The 21,034-nt window shown below is 37.4% G+C and overlaps 1 protein-coding gene across 1 annotated transcript in view; it reads left to right on the top strand.

Moving 5' to 3' along the window:
* Nucleotides 1-21,034, top strand: part of CTNNA3 (catenin alpha 3) — a 1,798,979-nt gene that overhangs the window by 1,730,523 nt on the left and 47,422 nt on the right. The window contains exon 18 of the mRNA XM_047826392.1: nt 726-860. Coding sequence (XP_047682348.1) covers nt 726-860 — 135 coding nt within the window. The remainder of the gene's footprint in view (nt 1-725; nt 861-21,034) is intronic.

The following is a 21,034-nucleotide window of genomic DNA, read 5'->3' as shown; positions in this document are numbered from 1 at the left end:
ATTTAACCCTGACCATACTGTGTCATGTTGGAAGCGGTCTTCCAAGAAGTTCCTTATGGATGATATTATAGTGCAGGAGGCTGCTTTTGGTAAAGAGGCTTAATGTATCTCTAAAACACGTATGCTGTTTATTTCTTGGCTCCAGGTAGATATGCTCCTTTTACCTATGGTGCAAATGATTTCTTTTGTCTGTGTAATGTGTAATGATGAAAGTAACAGAAGATAATGCATTGTTTGTTGCAGGTGTTTTCATGCCTGCATGAAATAAGAAAGGACACACAATGCACAATTTCATGCCTGCATGAAATAAGAAAGGACACACAATGCAGAGCAACGGGTCCTGAGAAATATTCCAGTAATAGTGACTCTAAGTGAAAGAAATAATTGCATTTAAAATATTTCTTTAGATTTACCTAAAATGCAATCTGAAGACTTCTAACCTTATCATAAACTGAAGGCAATTATTTTATGTACCTTTTCACATTTGAAAATTCCTTTGCCATTATTTCCATCATCTATGCTGAAGTAATTAAGGTTGAAACATGAATAAAAATCCTCTCATGGTGGAAGCATATCAGAACCTACATGGGCTGGGGCTGAGAAATGAGTTTCAATGACAATAATGTTGCTGCCTTATAAGGTACCTCCAATGTCAGTATTTATTCACTCTGATCTACTTATTATTTATTTTGCTATTTTCCTTTTTATCTTTTATGCATATTTAGTGTCCAGATCCATCATGCAAACAAGATTTGTTGGCCTACTTGGAACAGATTAAGTTTTACTCTCACCAACTGAAAATCTGCAGTCAAGTTAAAGCTGAAATCCAGAACTTAGGAGGAGAGCTCATCATGTCAGCTGTGAGTATTGCCTGGCATTTTTACCATCACATATAGAAGATGCTTGAAACAAAGCAGCTACACCCCTCCTCACTTCACCAAATCTTCTAGGTCCATGTAAATGAGAATAAACTCAATTGGAGTGTATTAAATTGCATGAAATTAAATTAGCAAGGAATTGAAATGCACAGAAATGCTATGTCAGCACAACTTGTCTTTATTTACAGATTTTTAGAATGAATCAGGATTTGTAAGCCACTTGGAAAAGAAATAGATATTAATTTAGAGAGAGGTTTTCTGACTTCAGAAAGTGTGCAGGTGAAACTCTGAATTGAATCTTGTAATTTTTATAAGATAAATGCCTATGGATTTGCAAATCAATGAAAAAATGGCTTTATTACTATTAATTGGTATTCATTTCCTGATTAATCATTTCCATAGCATAGAAATTCAGGCCTTGAAAACTGTTATTTCTATATCTAATTGTAGAAGTGGGGAATGATAGAATATATATAGATTTGGAAAAACTTTCATAAATTCTTTGGTGACCCTGAGTTTCAAACCACTATAAAATGACCATGTTAGAAATAATGTCTACCTTTTCTACTCATCTTTTAATAACAGTAGATCATTTCTCTAGAGTGGGTATGGTAATAAAATAATATTTGATATCTATAATAGTTTCAGTTATCAGTGACTTTGAGAAGGACATGGACCAAGATTGTAAATTTAAGTTAAAGTGAAGCATCATGAATGTTCTAGGAACTTATATTCATGAGGACAAATGATAACAGCATACTTATAAATTTGTAATTTTAGGACTTCTAAGTCCTGACATTGGACTTTCCCTCAGTGAACCAACATGCTTTAAACGAACATTACTGCAAAAACAAAAACAAAAGGTTACCATCAAGAGTAGAAGGCAGGGAACTAATTTTTATTGACTATCTAGCTCTTGCCTATATTTCATTCCATTTGACCCTCACGATTGCATGCCAGAGAGATTATTTATCTGCTTGTTTTATTCTCACTAACACTGGAAAAAAATGACATTCAGAAAAGTTGAAAACTTCCCCGAGGTCATACTGGTAAATGTCAGAACTGGAGTTTACCTTCAAAGGCTTGTGTCTTTTCTATTCAGGTGGACAAACTGGAATCTATGATGACACTGATTAAAAGCACTGATTAAAAGTGGATAATTTGGAAATTGTGTCTAGTAATTATTAGAGATAAAAAGTATTTCATTGCATTGCAATTTTGTAAAGACACAAACCATCACAACCTGTGTAACACTGGTGCCCTGACACTTTTCAACAAAATATATTTTAAGTAGTCATGGTCTGTATACACAGAGACCTATGTGGGTGTATGAATACATACATGCATATAAATGCACATATACGCATATATTCATGCATATACATATATACAAATTTTAATATATTGTATCTTTACTTTGGATTATTAGACATTGTCTTCATTTTCTCATTTAACATTAAACTACTTTAATGTGTAAAAGATTATTTATTTGTAGACCTAAGTCTGTCTTCTATTTACTTTTGTCTATTTTACACAGCCACACATTCACCATCATTTGCAAATCCTGAATCCATATGAATGTTATTTTCCCATTATTTACTACTTCTGCAGGCTGTTGAAACTAACCTTTCACCCCCAAAAATACTGTTAAAATATGTTACTCTTAATTGTTCTTTCAAAATATAATTTCCTCCATATGTACAAATGGGTTTGTATTTCCTGTTTGGTACCATGATTCAAATTCATGAATTTACCCGTATTTTCAGATAGATTAGGCACAAGTTTACAATCCATGATTTACAATTTAAAAGCTGAGTCATTACGTAAAATAAGGAATAGCATTGCAAATCCAAAAGCATTTTGTCATCATTTTGCCTACAATTTCCATTTAGAAAAGATAAATCTGGATAAAAGAAACATTACATGCCCCCTTTTATATACCTTACAGCCATCTGCCTGCAGGTAGATCCTGGAAAGCATTTTAAATACATTTCATTTACATGTTCCTAGGAACACGTGCTTTAATCTCTTAGTGACCCTGAATTCTTGTCATCTTTCCTTTTTAAATTGAGAGGAGGCTCTAATCTATGTCATCCTTTTTCTCTGAAATCTTTTGGAAAGTAACCAGCATGATTGCAAAGCAGACAAACTCATTAAACATTACAGGAATTTGTTATTCAAAACTAGATTATCCAAAGTTCACTAAATAAAGTTTGCATTTCAAAATCAGGTTCATGAAACATTAATGTAGAAAATATAATCGATTAAAAGCAAGTAGGTAGAGTGCTTTCTGGGTCTGGGGTGTTAGGGGTTAGGATAAAGAAGATGAATCCATAGCATAAAGGAATGTGAAGCTCATTCTCATAATAGACCATTTAGTTAAAATGATTTTCTGGCTAATCTTACATCTGTCTGCAAGCAGTTATTCTGAAGTTACATGTTTTATTTAGAAGGAAGCCAAAGTGTAGCTAGTCCAAAACCCCAACTATGATTTGAGCATCTCTGTGTTCCGTGTTATAGATATCTGGAGGAAAGATAGATGAATACAGGATGCTTCCTTTAAGGTTAAATACATGCAAAATGAGAATACACAAAACATATCTATATATACAAAAATGACTCTAAAACAATATAATAACCTATATAATAGCAGTATGCACAAAAGCAGATAGTAAGAGGTGAGGGAATAATGAACTGCACTGAGGTGGCAGATGGGCAACAAAAAGACTCATACCTGGCTTGACTCTAATTTAGGCCTCAACGAATAAGTAGAAAACAAATGTATACTCACGGGAAGGAGAGGAAGAGCATTCAAGGTAGATGGCATAAATGAAATAAAAAGATACGAACTGGGAAAGAGAAGGAGTCTATGGAAATAGCCGACAGTCTGATTCGACTGGAAATATTTGTTTTTGGCACTGTTGGTGGGGAATAGAAGAGATGCTGCAAACAGAATAGGGACTATTTAAAAAGGGTCATTTATAACATTTTAATTTTACCCTGCAGGAAATTGAGAATAATTGAAAATTTTTAAGTTTGAGATGCGCATAAGCAGATCTAAGTGTTTGGAAATTAACTCTTTTTGACAAGGTGGTAATAGATGGAGAGACAAAGAGCTGGGAGAGAAAGGAGTAGTTAGGAATGATTTTTAATTTTTTAATTTTTTAAGTTTATTTATTTATCTTGAGAGATAGAGAGAGTGAGTGAGCACATGCACATGCATGCTGGGGATGGGCCAAGAGACAGGGAGAGAGAGAGAATCCCAAGCAGGCTCTACACTGTCAGCACAAAAGCCCAAAGTGCGGCTTGAATTCACAAACCCTGAGATCAAGATCTGAACAGTAGTCAAGAGTCACACACTTAACTAACTGAGCCACCCAGGTGCCCCACAGAATGGTTTTTTAAAGTAGCCCAAGAGAATAAAAGTGATGCAGCCTCAAAGAAGCAAAAGAAGAAAACCCGGATTGGGGCCTCTGTGGAGAACGGAGGTGGGAGGGCCTCAGGAAAGCCTGGGGCAGAGGAAACACCCCGAAGCACAGGGGATCAGGTGGAAACCCCTTCCCCACCACCAACAACCCCCACTGCCCCCCCCTCCCGAACTAGTGTGGTATGTGGAGCAGCTGGAGCTGGGCCTCAAGATGCAGAACCCTAGTCCAGAGCAGACAGGAAGGGCAGGCTACTGAGGCAATGAGAAACCTACACACTGAAAGAACCCCAGTGCCTTCTGATGTGTTCCTGGTCTATGGACAACAGGCTCAGATAGAAGCTCAGGTGCACAAAAACTGCAGGTTCTCAGGACTGCAGTCTATATAGTTCAGGTGCAGCCTATAGGTAAGGCCACCAGAAAGAATAGCCCAAGGGTCTGCAGGCCTGCCCAAGGTCACCCTGGACACTTGATGAAGACTTTAGCTTCAATTTATTTTATTTCATTTTATTTATTTATTTTTTTAATTTTACACACACACAGAGAAAGAGTGAGTGAGATGAGGAGGGGCAGAGAGATAAGGAGAGAGAGAATCTTAAGTAGGCTCTGCACTCAGCCAGACAGGGGGGGACTGATCTCCTGACTCTGAGATCATTACCTGGGCTGAAATCAAGAGTCAGTCACTTAATCCACTGAGCCACCCAGGCGCCCCAGGTTCAATTTCTTTTAGCCTCTCCTCCAACCTGGAACAGTTACCCTCCATGGGGAGTGTGGGGGTTTGTTCTGAGTGTGGAACTTTTCCAGGAATGCTTTGACAGATGTGGGGTTAGTCTATGTACGGCTGCTCAGTAAATTTGGTGCCATGGCTGTTGGGTAGATGTGAGTCCAGAATTTTGGTTACTATCAGACAAGCACAGACCCATTTGTAGGTTCAGGTGAAATGCCTTCTTGCCAGAAGGAGGTCCATTTAGAAAAGCTGTGCAATAAACTAAAGTGAGTGTTCAGTATCTTGTAGAAAGAATGTTTTATTCAATCTTTAGGATGAGATTAAGCAGCTATTTGTAATAAGGATTATTGGGGAAGCTATATAACTCCATATGGGTGCTCCCCTATAAATGGATGTCCCATCAAATGTTATAGTGCTTTATGCCATGATGTCACATTGCAGTAATAAAAGTATTTTTTGACAAAAAAAAAAAAAAGGTGAACTCCTGGATTCAGGCAATAGTGGATAAGAATGGAGAGGGGTAGATCCATGCAAGAAAAAACTCTGAAATAGGGGTTGATTAGAGTCCATCTTTTGAGTGATAAAAGTGAAGAAGAAGGAAGAATTGAGACTTACATCCAACGTTCTGAGATTTGGTAGCTTACTTAGTTAAAACTGGAATCATGAACCAAAAGCTATAAATAGAAGGAAGAGCAGATTAGGAAGGGTAACATAACTCACTTGGGTTTTACTTGTTGAATTTAAGTGACTAAGTGGCATTCAAGAAAAAGGTCTAGAAGTTGCTGAGGATATGATTCTGGAACTCAGAAGAGAAGTAGGAAAGAGACATAGATGAAACCACTCCAGTGAAAGTATGTTAAATAAGAAAAAAATAGCTGAGACAGAGATCCAGATTGTTTTTTGCTGTTGTTGTTGTTGTTGTTGTTGTTGTTTTTACATCCAGCGATTCTAATGTGCCTCTGTCAAATATGGAGACTTTGCTGTGGCAGTTTAATAAAACTGAGAGTTTACTATCTCCATAAAAACTGTCTGAGAATGGGCAATCCAAGACTGTTACAGAAGCTTTGCAAAATTTTCAGGGAATCAGACACTTTAGTCTTCCTACTTTATTACTCTTGGCTTCTGGCTTTCATTTTTTATCAAGGTCAAAATATAGCTTCTCTGGCTCTAGCTATGGCTTTTATATTCTGGACAGGAAGAATGAAGAGGAACAGAAGCAAACATTCCTGACATTTTTTTTAAGTTTATTTAGAGAGACAGAGGGAGAAAGACAGCATGAGCCGAGGAGGGGCAGAGAGAAAGTGAGAGAGAGAATCCCAAGCAGGTTCTGCATTGATAGTGAAGAGCTCAACATGGGGCTCAAACCCATGAGCCATGAGATCATGACTTGAGCAGAAACCAAGAGTCGTACACTTAATCGACTGAGCCACGCAGGTGCCTCCATTCCTTACATTTTTTTAAATCCCCTTCAAAAGCTTTCACTTACTTATTATTGGCCAGTATTTACTCATTTGGCTATATATGATTGCAAGAGATGCTGAAAATATAAAATGTGTCTATTTCTTTGTGTATGTTTTCATGTACTCACATGGATTCCCCCAGTTAAATCTGAGTTTTGTTTCTTTGTTAAGAAAGAATGGATATAGGGTGGCAACTATCAATTTCTTTGATATCCTTCTACAACGATAAAAATCCTCACATTTATTATAATTATCTACTTTTTTAATATATATTCTCCTCTAGACTATAAGATCCTTGAATATTGTTGAATGATTGAAGGGATAGTAACCAAAGATTATAAATAATGCAGAAAATTCAAGTTGACTGAGTCTTAATATGCATATCAGGTTTTACACTGAAAAGGTATCTTTATATCTTTTCCAAAGCAGTATCAGTAACATGGTGAAGGCAAAAATTAGATCATAGTGGGCCAAATACTGAGTATGCAGTGACAGAAAAAAAAGTGGTAGCGAAACCTAAATTTTCCAGCAGTTTGTAGTTGAAAGGAAGGAGAGAGAGAGAGAGAGAGAGAGAGAGAGAGAGAGAGACAGACTTAGGGGGAGGAAGGGAGGGAGGGAGAGAGGGAGAGACTTAAGGGGCAGATGTAATTGCTAAAACTCCTGTCTCTCCTCCCCCACCCTTCCTCCTCCTCCCCACCCTCCATCCTCCTCCCCCATCTCCTCCTCCTCCACCTCCTCCTCCTTTCGGTTTACATTTTTACTTATGTACTTTTTAAAATGGAAGTAATTGAGTAAATGTTTAGGTAAAGAGTAAGAAGAAGCTGTAAAGAACAGATCTATGAAAAATTAAGACCACAACGGATAGAATAAAATTTTAAGTAAGGGAGAGAGAATGGAATTAGGAAAACAAGTAGATGTATTAGGTTTGGAGAGAAAGAACTCTTCTCCTGAGGGATAAAGATTAATGCAGATATAAACATAAACACATTCAGATTCAGATGAATGGATCTTCTTGCTGATGGATCCCATATTTTGATAAAATGGGAGGCATAGCTTACTGTTAAGATTGATTTGAATGTTCTATCCCCAGTTTTACTTTAGCAAAAGAAGTAAATATGTCCATTTCTTTAGACACTTTTCAATATTTCTTGGACAAGAAAATAATTGAAGTTAACAGCAGCGATTTGAGGTAGGAATCAGAGATATTGTATGCTACACATCGTTCTGGGTGGATTATGGAACCTGACTCAGCTTCAGTTTATCCTTCAATCATATGAAAATGAAACCAACATGGCCTTCAGTGGCTATCCTCTCTCAATGAAAGCAGGAGTATATACAAATTTAATTTAAAAAATGATAGCAGAACATGACAAAACTGTATAATTAAATATTCTATTGCAGGTTAGTTTCCATAGCCACCCTGACTTATTAATGTACCAATTTAGTAATACAGTAAAAATAGAATTCTAAGAAGATTAAAATGTACCTGGGTTACCTAAGGGCACTCCCATAAATTTTTCATCAATTGTTCTTCTAGTGTCCTTATGCATGGTGCCGAGTGGGGAAAGCAGTTGTGCTTTATGAAAGGAGTCTCATAATAAAGAAATAAATATTTTTATAATCTAGATTGCATGTACAGAAAACAAAATTCAGGAGAAAAAACTTAAAATGGTTTTAAACCATTAAAACTACCCTTTCCCCAAATGTTATGCTTTAGGCCAACAATTCTTTTATACTGCTTAAAACTGATTAATTATGTAATTGCCACATTTTGTTGTATTTCCTTTAATGTGTTTAATTGCACTCCCTTACCCTGAGGCAGGTGTGCCAAAGCCACAATTTTAAAAATTGGATAAATAAATAAAACTAATCAGTCAGGGGGGAAAGATCAGCAAGATTGAAAATTTGCCAAGCAACTGCAATTCAGCTGTAGCAGAAATCAAGGGGCAGTGTGCATTCAATTAGGAACGATAGAGAAAAGCAACAATACAGCTATTGACCAAAAGAGCCACTAGGGCCTACAGAACTCAGGCAATCGAGTACAGAATGACTTAGTAGGTTAATGTGCTTGCCACGTTAAGACATTAAGGGAATTAGTTAATGAGCTTTCTCAACCTCCTGCAATCATTGGTAGTCATCAGGAAAATTGGGAAAAGTAAAAGATTTGGAAAATTAACTGAAGTATTCAGACATTTTAAAAACAGCTGGGAGGTGTATGAAATGGAATGAGGAAGATATAGGAAATGAAGAAGGGGGAGAGGAATGGGGTGAAGGGCAAGGAGCAAAAGTAAAAAGAGGAAAGAAGACACTTTGCCAATAAATTTAACTCTCTACAGTGTTTTTTGTCTGTTTGTTTTTAATGCTAGGTAGGAGGCAAATGGAATAATAGATCTTAGTAGTTCAAAGAATATATTTAAAAACAAGCAAAAGTTTGGGAGTGTTATGTTCTATTATATTACATTGTAGTGAAGTAGACCCGGAAATTCTCTTGGTTTCTAGGTAATCTAATGTCACAATGGATTAGATTTTCCTGAGGCCTCTGATTGTGCTATGCATCCAGGTGTAATAGCACTTGAAGGAACATTGGAAATAATGTATCCATGTTATATCTAACTCAGAGTAACTCTGTAAACAAATAGGTCAAGGATTTTCAAAGATTTGCCCGGATCGTGAAGATACCTAATGGTAGAGCCAGGACCAGAATCTAGATCTTGTGTTCTTCACTTTATTGCTACTGAAAGTAAGCCCAATGGCCTTCTAGTAGGTTTAGTGCCAAAGGGCAGGAGGTGGTATTGGTACACTCAGCTGGGGTGGTGCTACAGGTCACAAGAGATAGGGAAGGGTTTTAATTGAGAGATATGGGAAAACACTGACTGGAAGCACTCTTCAGCTTCAACACGAGAAGCCAGTGTGTGGTAATAGGGAAACTGGTGGACGCCAAATTAGAAGACCCACGTTGTGATCTAGACATCAATCTCTTTGAGTCTGTTCCTTCATCTATCAATAAAACTAAAGTTTAGGATTAATTGAGCTCTATGGTCTCTTTTAACTAAGAATTTATAATTGTCTTCTTCTTTATAGTGAATGTGTACATTTCTTTCTCATTTCCTCTCATGTATATTCTTTAGTTGTTTTGTTTGTGATTGCCATGAGGAGTATATTTAATATCCTAAAGCTACAACATTCTAACTTAAATTTATGCTAGCCAAACTTCAACAACACACACAAATTCTATTCCTTTAACAACTCTATCCTCCACCCCTTTCAGTTGTCAGTGTCACAAAATTACATCTTCATATATTGTGCGTCCAAAAAACATAAACCAATAAAATTTTTAAGGTATTAGCATCTAAAATTATGTAGAATACAAAATGTGTAGTTAAAAAACAAATTGCATTAATATTAATTTTTAGATTAATAATTGTTTTTTAAAATGTATTAGCTTCTTAAATCATGTAGAAACAAAATGTGGAGTTACACAGCAATGTTATAATTATACTAGCTTTTATAATGACCCATGTATTCACCTTTACTGAGATCTTTATTTCTTTATACAACTTTGAGTTACTATCTAATGTCTTTTCATATCAATCTACAGGACTCCCTTTAACATTTCTTTTAGGGCAGGTCTAGGGGCAATGGACTCTCTTAGCTTTGGTTTATCTGGAAATCTTAATTTCTCCTTCACTTTGAAGGACAGTTTCGCTGGGTATAGTGTTCTTGATGGACAGTTTTACTTCTACCACCTTGAATATATTATCTCACTACCCTCTGGCCTTCAAAATTTCTGATGAGAAAGCTGCTGATTACTTATTGAGGTTTGTCTGTAATTGACAAGTTTCTTTCCTTTTGTTGACTTCAAAATTCTTTTGTCTTTGGCTTTCCACAGTTTGATTTAATATGTCTTGGTTGGCTTGAGTCTTTTTGAGTTCATCCTACTTGGGAGTTCATTAAGTTTTTTGGATGTTTATATACATGGCTTTCATCAAATTTAGGAAGTTTTCATCTATTATTTAATCAAATATTCTTTCTACCCCTTTCTCTCTTTTTTTGGGACTCTCACAACAAATGTGTTGGTTGGCTCAATGGTATCCCACAAGTCCCTCAGGCTCTGGTCATTTTTCTTCATCCATTTTTCTGCTTGTTCCTCGGACTTGTTCCTTTTTTTGTCTTATCTTCAAGTTCACAGATTCTTTCTTTTGCCTGCTCAAACTGGCCTTTAAACTCTCTAGTGAATTATTCATTTTAGTTATTTCAATTCCAGAATTTCCTTTTGGTTTCTTTTTAGGTCTCTTCTCTTTTTATTGATATTTCCAATTTGCTCATACCTCATTTACTTGACTTTCTTCACATCTTCCTTTAGTTCTTTGAGCAAGTTTAAGACTTATTGTTTTAAAATCTTTGTCTAGTTGATCTGCCATTATGCCTTTGCCAGGGATAATTTCTATTGGTATGTACATATTTTTTCCTTTGATGGAACATACATATTAGCTTCTTTGTATGGTATATACTTTTTTGTTGAAAACTGGTCATTTGAATCTAATAATCTGGTAACTCTGGAAATCAGATTTTCATCCTTCTCCAAAGTTTGTTGGTTTATTTATTTGCTTGCTTTTTGTTTTGATTTGTGTGTGTGTGTGTGTGTGTGTGTGTATGCATGTGTGTGTGTGAGGGGGGTAGTTTTGCTTTTTAATTACTCTGTGCCAAGGATCAGCCTAAAGAGAAAACTGGAAGTCTACTCAAGTCTTTTTTTGAGCCTGTGTCTTACACTGGGCGTATACAGTGACTTTCTAGTTTTTCCTGTAGATGCGGTTGCTTTTGAATGTCCTAATTGTTCATGTATGTCTTCTAAAAGGAAAAAGAAAGAGAGAAAAATGAAGGGGGTAAATAAATGTGCCAGACTTTTAAATCCCTGGAAGTCACTTCAGCCAGAATAGGAAGTGCTTGCAACAATGAGGGGAGGTGCAATAACAGTGGCCACTATTGGTCAGCACTTCCGTGATAACAAGCAGCAATCATTGGGGTGCCTGGGTGGCTCAATCAGTTGACTGGTCAACTTCGGCTCAGGTCATGATCTCACAACTCGAAGGCTCCTGAGTTAGAGCCCTGCGTCAGGCTCTGTGCTGACAGCTCAGAGCCTGGAGCCTGCTTCGGATTCTGTGTCTCCCTCTCTCTCTGCCCCTCCCCTGCTCACGCTCTGTCTCTCCATCTCAAAAATAAATAAAAATTATTTTTTTAAATAAAAAGAAGAAGCAGCCATCAGTGATCAGAGCAGTGATGTTTAGAGGACAGGGTTCTTTTCCCCATCCTGACTTTTACAACTTGAATGCAAGCGCTCCAGGAACACATGAACAATGCCTGCCAAGTGGCTAAGGGGTGGGAGATAGTTGTTATTGTGCTAAGAGCTGAAATTGACAGATATTAATGATAATATCTTATAATGCCTTTTTCTGGAAGTTGCAAGCCTTCAGCTGACTCCAGAGTTTCTAAATAATGTATCATAATATCAGATGTCAGTTTCCTATTCCACCATTTTTTTTCTGGAATCTTTGATCTTATTCATATCCCTTACTGTCCCTTTTCCTTCCCAGTTTTTATCCAAAATTTTTTCTTTAAGCACCAATTGGCAAATTATAACATGACATACCAAGTTGTGTTTTGATTTGTTTTAAAAGAATGCTCCTAGAATTTTGCTTAAACAATATGCATTAGTGAGAATGAGATCAAATGCTTTAGGAGTTTCCTATTAATTTTAGGTCCAGAGGAAAGTGAGATGTGTTTCAAAATGGTGTAACATTTTCCACATAATTATAGGATTGATTTGATACGGTTTTATTAAGACTGCCATGATATCTGTTAAAGAACAGCAGTGATCTGTTTTGTGAAATTACACCATCTGTGCAATTAAGAGATGGAGAGGACAAAACGTCTGGCTGAGGCACCTGTGTGCATGCGCACACACACACACACCCACACACAAGGTTGAGAAGGAGAGGTAAGGTAAAAGGAGAGGGGGGTAAGGAAAAAATGTATGATGTGAGAGTCTCTACCATTAAATTTCCTCCTTATAACAATGGCCGTATTTTTATTTGTATGTCAAATAGCTCCACATTATTAAAAAGGGAAAATATTCAAAGAATTTAAAACTTAGATTTTTTTTTTTGTTTTAGAAGAAAGAATTGGCTTAATTCTTTTTAATCCTTAGAAAAGAAAAAAGGGGGTTAATTAATTCTACTGTGTGCTAAACAACCCAAACCACAGAACTTCATAGAAGTGGGAGACAGGCCATGAAAGCAAGCAAGATGTATTTGGCAGCTATAGGATACTGTGAAATTCCCCAACAGGGAAAGTGCAGCTGAAGTAAAAGAGCAGAACTGGATACAAACATTCTGATGTTCATGAGTTCAGTTGGAAGACAGGGAGAAAAATCACAAAAGAAAAAGGTGGGGGGGGGGAAATCAAGGAGCTAAGGATTCTAGGACAGCAAAGTGCTGGTGTTAAACTATCTTTACCCAAAGGTGTTGATAAAGGCAGAACTGAAAGCAGACATGAAAAGAAGGTGAAGGCAATGGCAGTATGAATGTCATTTGCAAAAGTAATCGTTTCAGTCCATGGGTCGTGCTGAATTTTGTTGGGTATTATGAAGTAATACTAGTTATATTAACAAGATAAATGTTCCTCTGTGTGTGTGTGTGTGTGTGTGTGTGTGTTCTCTAGAAAAATTAATGCAATCCACATTTTCCCCTTTTGATTAGTAAAGTCTGAATATTATAGCAAATCAATAACTGTTAATAATAAATGCTATGTATTGACTTCTATGTTTTTGTTTACTCCAGAGCTCCACATCTTTGACACCTTTGGTATATGGGATTGGGGCAAGATAATTATTTGTTGTAGGAGGCTATATTGTGCACTGTAAGTATTTAGCATGGACTCTACCCCCTAGATGCCAGTGCCCCTCCCCAACTCAGTTGTGATAACCAAAAATGTCTCCAGACACTGCCAAGTGTAGAATCATCCCTGGTTGAGAACTATTGGATTAAGGGAAGGTAAGAATTAAGGGAATACTAATAATGCTGTTACAGATATTGTTACTCCTTCCTGCCAGATCTCTTTACCTAGTAATTCACCCAGCTCCCAGCTCCTGCAAGTGTTGGTGCTGTCATCCTCTCTCTGGTTCCTGTCTCTGGATAATTGTCTTCACTCTGTTTGGGTGATTATACACCACGCCACCTGCATGCCTTAGAAGCCTATAGCCAGTGATGGAAGGAGAGGAGCATACAAAAGTGTAGACTCCTTGCCTCAAGATGGAATGAACTCTGCTGTGTGGTTTCACAGTCCCCTAGGAGATAGGCTGTCACTGGTCTTTGGCTGAGACTAATAATGTTGTTTAGCCGCACCTTCTCCCCTCCTATGTTTCTTGCTTTCCTACCCTTCTCCTGGGAATAGCAAAAACTCCTCTTAGGCTTTCTGTAGATACCTCCTCAAGAGACAAATGATAGCATCATTGAGTCCTTTCCTGTCATTTCTTTGTTGATGGAAAAAAAGTGATAGGACAATTTGCTTACTTTGGTGAATGCACCACTCTTATTGACACATTCATGTATATTATTTTATCCTTTCTACAAGTAAACTTGTAGCATTTTGTTGACAAGAAAACTAAGGCTAATAAAAGAACATAAGTTGCCAAATGTCATGTGGTTATTAAGTGATGGAGTGAAAATGTGAATGTAGTTTCTAGTTTTGGGGTCCTTTGTTATTCCACACTAACATATGCTTATTTTCATTTTGCTACTCCAGAACAATAATATAGAAATTAGTAAATAGGTCCTTATTCTCAAGGAATTCAGCTGGAAAGAAAAGACAGCACAAAAATTAATTATAGGAAATGTTAATTTGCAAGTAGAATTGTATCGCTCATGCACTTGAAAAGTTGTAGCAGCTTCACAAATCAAGACAAATATAAGAATCAGAAACTAAAAATAAATACAGGCACTAAAGAATTTTTAAAAATTGAAAAAAAAAACAGGCATTGCCAAGTCTTTGGTTAAATAGCTACTCCAATTAAGTATATTTACTGGAAATTAAGGAGTAACTATATTATAGAGTTTTCATTGTTTGATGATAGGATAGACATTTGTCAATAACAATTGGTAACACAATAATGTCCTAACCTAGGCATCTGTAAAAGACAGACTTTACTTACATTGACTCTCAGTAACAACTAAACTTACAACATTAAATCTTAATTTAGTGAAAGCTGTTCAGTAGGAACTTGTGATAATATGATCTGGAAATGCTGTTTTTCTATTGTAACTGATCACAAAAAAATAACACTCTGACAACTCTAAGGGAACAAGTGAAGTAAGTCATTGCAATATTAGATGTCTTGGGAAGGTTTTTATTCAAGCTCGGGATCACATGAAATTCATGGTTGAATTGTACAATCAAGTTTTGTGTTTTTTTCCAAAGGGATACATACCCCTTAGATAGCACTCATACACTGAAACCATTGAGCAACTACTGTGTGTATGTGTGTGTGTGCGCGCACACACACACACACGGTACTATTTCTTATTGCTAATGACAGAATTTACATTCTTTAAGTTTTAGGAACTTCACTTATGCATTCAACCAGATGTGGAATACAAATCCATTCCTCTTCTGCACAAAGACAAATCAGTTTTAGTCTAGCCTCAGCTTAGCATAGCATGTATCACATAACATGAAAGAGAATGTAATGAAAATACATTTAAAGAAAATTTTTCTGGTCAACGACACTGAATTACCCAACTTAGGTTAGGTTCTACTGTCATAACAAACAGCTTTCGATTCTCAATGACTTAAGACAACCGAGTTCTTATTTTCTGCTCATATTTAAGTTTAAAAATACAAGTTGGTAGAGGGCTTTTCTCTACATGATCAGAGCCAGGGTTTATGTATTTCCTAGAATCTCACTGAGGCCTCCATCATCCCCGTACTAGGAAAGGGAAGGCTAGGAAGGTTGCTCACTGGCTAATAATTACCTTACAGAAGGGAATAAACTATTGCATGTAAGGTGCTTAGCATAGTGTCTAGCATTTAGCAGGTGCTCATTAGTCAGTGGTGGTGGTGGTGGTAGTTTTTTTTCAAATTAAGTTGAAAGGAAGAAGCTAGGAAAATGTTCTCCTTTTAGTGGGTATTTTTTGCATATCATAAAACAACTTATTGCCCATTACTGATTTATTTTTAAATTCTTTTTAATGTTTATTTTTGAGAGACAGAGAGACAGAGTGTGAGCAGGGGAGGGGCAGAGAGAGAGGGAGACACAGAATCCAAAGCAGGCTCCAGGCTCCGAGCTGTCAGCACAGAGCCCACCTTGGGACTCAAACCCACAAACTGCAAGATCATGACCTGAGTCGAAGTCAGATACTCAACTGACTGAACCACCCAGGTGTCCCTGCCCATTACTGATTTAGCAGCAGCGCTTTAAATGGGCTTTGAAGATGAATAATCATGTTGCTTCTGTACCAAGGTTAGACTTTGGCTCACATGTAGCTGATGAGTGATGGGAGCATTGGACAAAGTAAGTTTTAGGCTATCCTTAATGGTGTTTAGCATAATGTAAGAGATTTTCAGATGGAAACTTTAATCTCCTTGGCCTTTAATTTCCTTGTTGCAAATGCAAATGGAGACATTTTGCCCTTAGATTGGCAGAAAGACTGGGAGAGATATTTTTATTCAACATTAGAGTGTTTATACAAATGTCACATGTTCAGAATTTCAATGACCATATAGAGTAGAACTTCAGCTGCCCCAAAATTCAGAGGAGTCATTCTGACAAGATTAATGTTTCTGATAGCATGGGATTTTAAGATGTTGGGTGGAGTGCAATAGCTAAATATGTTACAAAAATGTTTAAGAGCAGTACAGAATTAGCAAACAACTAAGTGTATCTGGCAATAAATGCCAGACATCTGTAGCAAATGAAATGCTCTCATTTGGGTGCTCTGAGAAATTTCACAGAAAATTTGAGCTAAATAATGAAGAATTGGAAGAATTTGATTAGGTGGAGAGGAGAAAAGCTGAAAATATAAATTGCCCTAAAATGCAAGGTTGTGTTTTAATAATAAATAAGAAAAGGCCTATTTGGATTAAAAAAATAGAAGAGAGTGGGGTGCCTGGGTGGCTCAGTCGGTTGAGCATCCGACTTCGGCTCAGGTCATGATCTCGCGGTCTGTGAGTTCGAGCCCCGCATCAGGCTCTGTGCTGACAGCTTGGAGCCTGGAGCCTGCTTCAGATTCTGTGTCTCCTTTCTCTGCCCCTTCCCTGCTCATGCTCTGTCTCTCTCTGTCTCTCAAAAATGAATAAACATTAAAAAAATTTGAAACAAAAAGAATAGTGAGAAAGTATACATACACCCATAAACATTTTGTTTGCAAGTTTATGTGTGTGTGCATGTGTGGGTGTATGTGTGTGTGTGAATGCGAGTGAGAGAGATGGAGACAGAGAGAGTAACAAGAGACTGGGGACGAGGTGATAGGACTATGTTTCATCAAGCTAAATCAGATTCTATTTAGAGTTAAAGGAATAAAGAGTCGTGTGTGTGGAATGTCTGGTGTCTCAGTTGGTTAAGCATCCGACTTTGGCTCAGGTCATGATCTCACTCATGCTTCGTGAGTTCCAGCCCCGCACTGGGCTCGGTGCTGACAGCTCAGAACCTGAAGCCTGCTTCATATTCTGTGTCTCCCCTTCTGTCTGCCCCTCCCAGGCTCATGTTCTGTCTCTGTCTGTTTCTCAGTAATCAAAAACGTTAAAAAAATTAAAAAAAAAAAGAGTGGTGTGTGTGTGTGTGTATTTTTAGTTTGTATATGCAAACCATGTGTGTGATATATGCACATGTCTGTGTATGTGCATGAAATTGAGTATTAAATATCTGAAATGCATTTGCTTTCATAATCCTTACCAAAAAAAAGTTAGCATGAGATAGCTAAATTATTAGTATTTTATAGATATGCAAACTGAGAAACAGGTTGAGCAACTTCTCTAAAATCCCAAAGCTATTGAGAGGCAGGGCAAGGTCTTAAACCCAGGCCTCTGACCCTAAAGCCCTAAAGCGTATGCATGCAATGCTAAGATGCCAGCATAGGAGCACGGAGGCTTGGGTGAAATGGAAAATTGAGCAGACGCAGGGTCCATATCTCACACTTTGAGCAGATGGGGCACTTTTCTAGGACAAGGTTTCATTCTTCACCTCTGTGATCATTATAGTAAGAGTAATGGTAACAACGATAGCTAGCATTTATCCAGCTCTTAACAAGTAGACATTTAAATACTTGCTACATATTAATCATTTTATACACACAACAGTGTTGTGAGGGAAGTTACATTTTATAAATGCTCTAAAGAAAGTCTCATTTTATAAATGAGAAGCTAAGCCTCATAGAGCTTAAGGACAAGGAAGATCTGTCTCTTTCTCCTTCTCCTCCATCACCTCCATCCTCTATCTCCCTCTCACCCAGGAGGGGCTCTGCCACCCCCAGTATTCAGTGTTGGTGGCTTGGGGGGTCACAAAGGTGAAATCAGAGTCTTTCCTTATCTGTCTTTTTGTTCACGTACATGGTATTCCATATTGCCCACATCGTATTCCAAAATGGCCCACCATAGGTAAGCAGGTATACTGGAGACATTCACATCTTTGGCACTCCTTTCTGGAGTGAAATTTGAAACACAGCATGTTTAGGCGCAAAGGTATTCATTCCATCTATTCTCCATGAGCTCTCAGCAAAGTTCTTTCAAGCAAAGGGCATTACCTTAAGGCATTTCTGCAAACAGTCAGTCATTAAAGTAAAAGTGAAACTAAAGTATTCATGCATGTGTCAGTGCCAGACTACTTAAAAGACACCACTAATTATCTGTGGTTGTGACAACGTCCAATCATTTTTCACAATTGAACCAACAATAGCTTTTGAATTTTTGGTCATTTCCATACTCATGTCTTCCTTACAGCTCACTGTATACATCTGCCTGGTTATTACTATACCTTTTTGACCTTTATTTGGTCTCTTTTGTCTCTTAAGCAATTACTGGAGTCTATGAAACAAGCCTCCCCTTTGTACCGTTTAATTTAATTAGACCTCTCATTTGAGCTCTTGCTGAGTCAATATTTAGTTGCTTGTCTATATCCCTGGGACAACCTGAAACATCCCATACGCTAGCTGAATGGCTTAATATGCATGGACTTACGAGCTGAATGCCTTAGTTTGCATTCTCCCTGTGCAATATCCAGGGGACACCACTACAAAACTCCTTTCACTTTGCCTCTCCTCTTAATTGTGCTCTTGCACAGTTTACCTGGCAATTTCTTTTTCTGGGTGATAAATTATGGTGGAACAGAAGGAAGAGCAATCCTCAGTATTGCCTCACTAATTTTGTTTGTAGAGCTGTTTCTCTGATGTATCATTTTCAAATAGGTCCATTATACATCTGCTTCTCTGCCTGGGAGCCCCAGCCATGCCAGGTGCAGTGCTATCAATGGCACACTTTTGCCTGATGGCACCAAGTGCCCGGGAATGGGCTGAAAAGAAAGGGGAAAGTGATGAACGGCGCTTTAGAACAACTCCAGGTTGTTTCCACTTTGGAGGGGTCAGTGTAAATATTTGGGTTCTTGTGGTCTGTTCTGGGAAAAGTAATGTGAAAGCTGAGAAGGGATGGTCTACTAATTCATACAAGAGGACTTGAAGATCTAGTCTTGCCAAAATTTCAGACTTTAAAGGTCTCCTCAGGTAAAAAAAAAAAAAAAAGATTTTGTTTTAGCAATGGGCTCTGAGAACATATACCAGGGGCATGTGCCTGAGTATAAAAATACATATGTACGTACATACAAACACTAGGTTTTATTAAAAGGTAAATTTGTGCTTGGTTTTTCAATTTAAAGTTTTGATACAATAATACAAGAATAGGTAACTTGCTAAAGCCTCACGATATGTATGGCACTATGTTTTTATTTGTTTTAATTTTTTTTTTAATTTACTTCTTTATTTTGAGAGACAGATTGAAAGTGCACGCAAGAGCATGCGTGGAGGAGGGGCAGAGAGCGAGGAGAGAGAGAATCCTAAGCAAGCTCTGAGTGCTATCAGTGAAGAGCCTGATGTGGGGCTGGAACCCACAAACCCTGAGATCATGACCTGAGCCAGAATCATGACGCTCAACCAACTGAGCCACCCAGGTGCCCTGAGTAAGGCACCATGTTTTATATGCATCATTTTCTTTAGTTATTAATTGCCTAGTGAGTATCAGCATCTCTATTTGCAAATGAACAACCTGTGTCTCATGGAGTTTCATAATTTGTCCATGTTCACATACCTATTGCAAGATGAAGCCAGGAGGAGAACTCAGCCCTCTTAGACCCCAAGTTGACCCATAGCTTTATAAAGAGGTTTCCGCTCTATAAAGAAATTGAATCAAAAAGTAGGGACCTAAGTATGATGCCTACACCTATGGGGCTCCCATATTGTTCATGTCTGTGGGTCCATGAGCCAGCATAAATGAAAACCCTGATAGAAGGGTTCTTTGTCACTCTACCATGCATATGGTGCACATGCACTCTAGCTGCATGCAACAAGTTGGCTTGATGTGAGGTCATTTGGAGATAGTATTTTTCCTGTATCATTTCAGAATATGGCATTGTCTCTCATTAGAGTATCTCATCAGTAATATTTGAGAGTATAGGTGTAGTTGTGATCCATTCAGAGCTCTGTGTGAAATTTATCACCCTAACATTTAGAATACAATGCATATTAAAACATATTATTATTACCAATAGCAACAACGACAGTAGTTTAACTCTTACTGGGGCTTGCTATGTACCAGGCAGTATTTGAAGTTCTTTACATGTATTATTTTATTGAATCTTCAGGATAATTTTGTCATATCCCTGTTATTGTCACAACATTGCAAATCAAACCTGATGCAAGATTAAGTAACTGGACTCTGAAATGACACAATTAATGTGTGTGGAACTAAGCTTTAAATTTAGGCCTTTTGATTCAATGTTTGCACTCCTAACCAATACATTTCACTGTTTCTGGAAACTAAGTATCCCTAAAGTAAATGAATTATTTATTTTAGCTTAGTGATGAAAAATTCCCCTGCTCTAAATATCTTTTCAGTTTTTATTCTCTTACTTTTCCTTAGAAGAAATTCAGATCAGAAGACATATTGGTAAGGGGAAAGGAAAGAAACGAGAAAGGAAAAACCAATGTGTATGGATACTTCTATTTCAACCCTTCTGGAAGTGGTAATCTTGCTGTTGTTCCAAAGCTCTAATACATCTCCACCTGCCCTCCACCCCACCAGAGAGAGAGGCTGTCCCGCATCCTTTCCTAAATTTTATTTTAATAATAATAAGAACAGTTTGCTTCAATGAAAATTGAACAGATAAGTACTGAGCTCTTCTCTGAAACTGAGGCAAAATGTCCTTTCACACTTTCAAAGATTCTTCACCTATGTCAAGGATGCTTTTCCTTCTGTACTATCTAAGGAAACAAAATAAAACAGGTGGTGG

This window comes from Prionailurus viverrinus, chromosome D2 (assembly GCF_022837055.1).
Source record: "Prionailurus viverrinus isolate Anna chromosome D2, UM_Priviv_1.0, whole genome shotgun sequence".
Lineage (NCBI taxonomy): Eukaryota > Metazoa > Chordata > Mammalia > Carnivora > Felidae > Prionailurus > Prionailurus viverrinus.
This window is presented reverse-complemented; position numbering and strand designations above follow the sequence as displayed.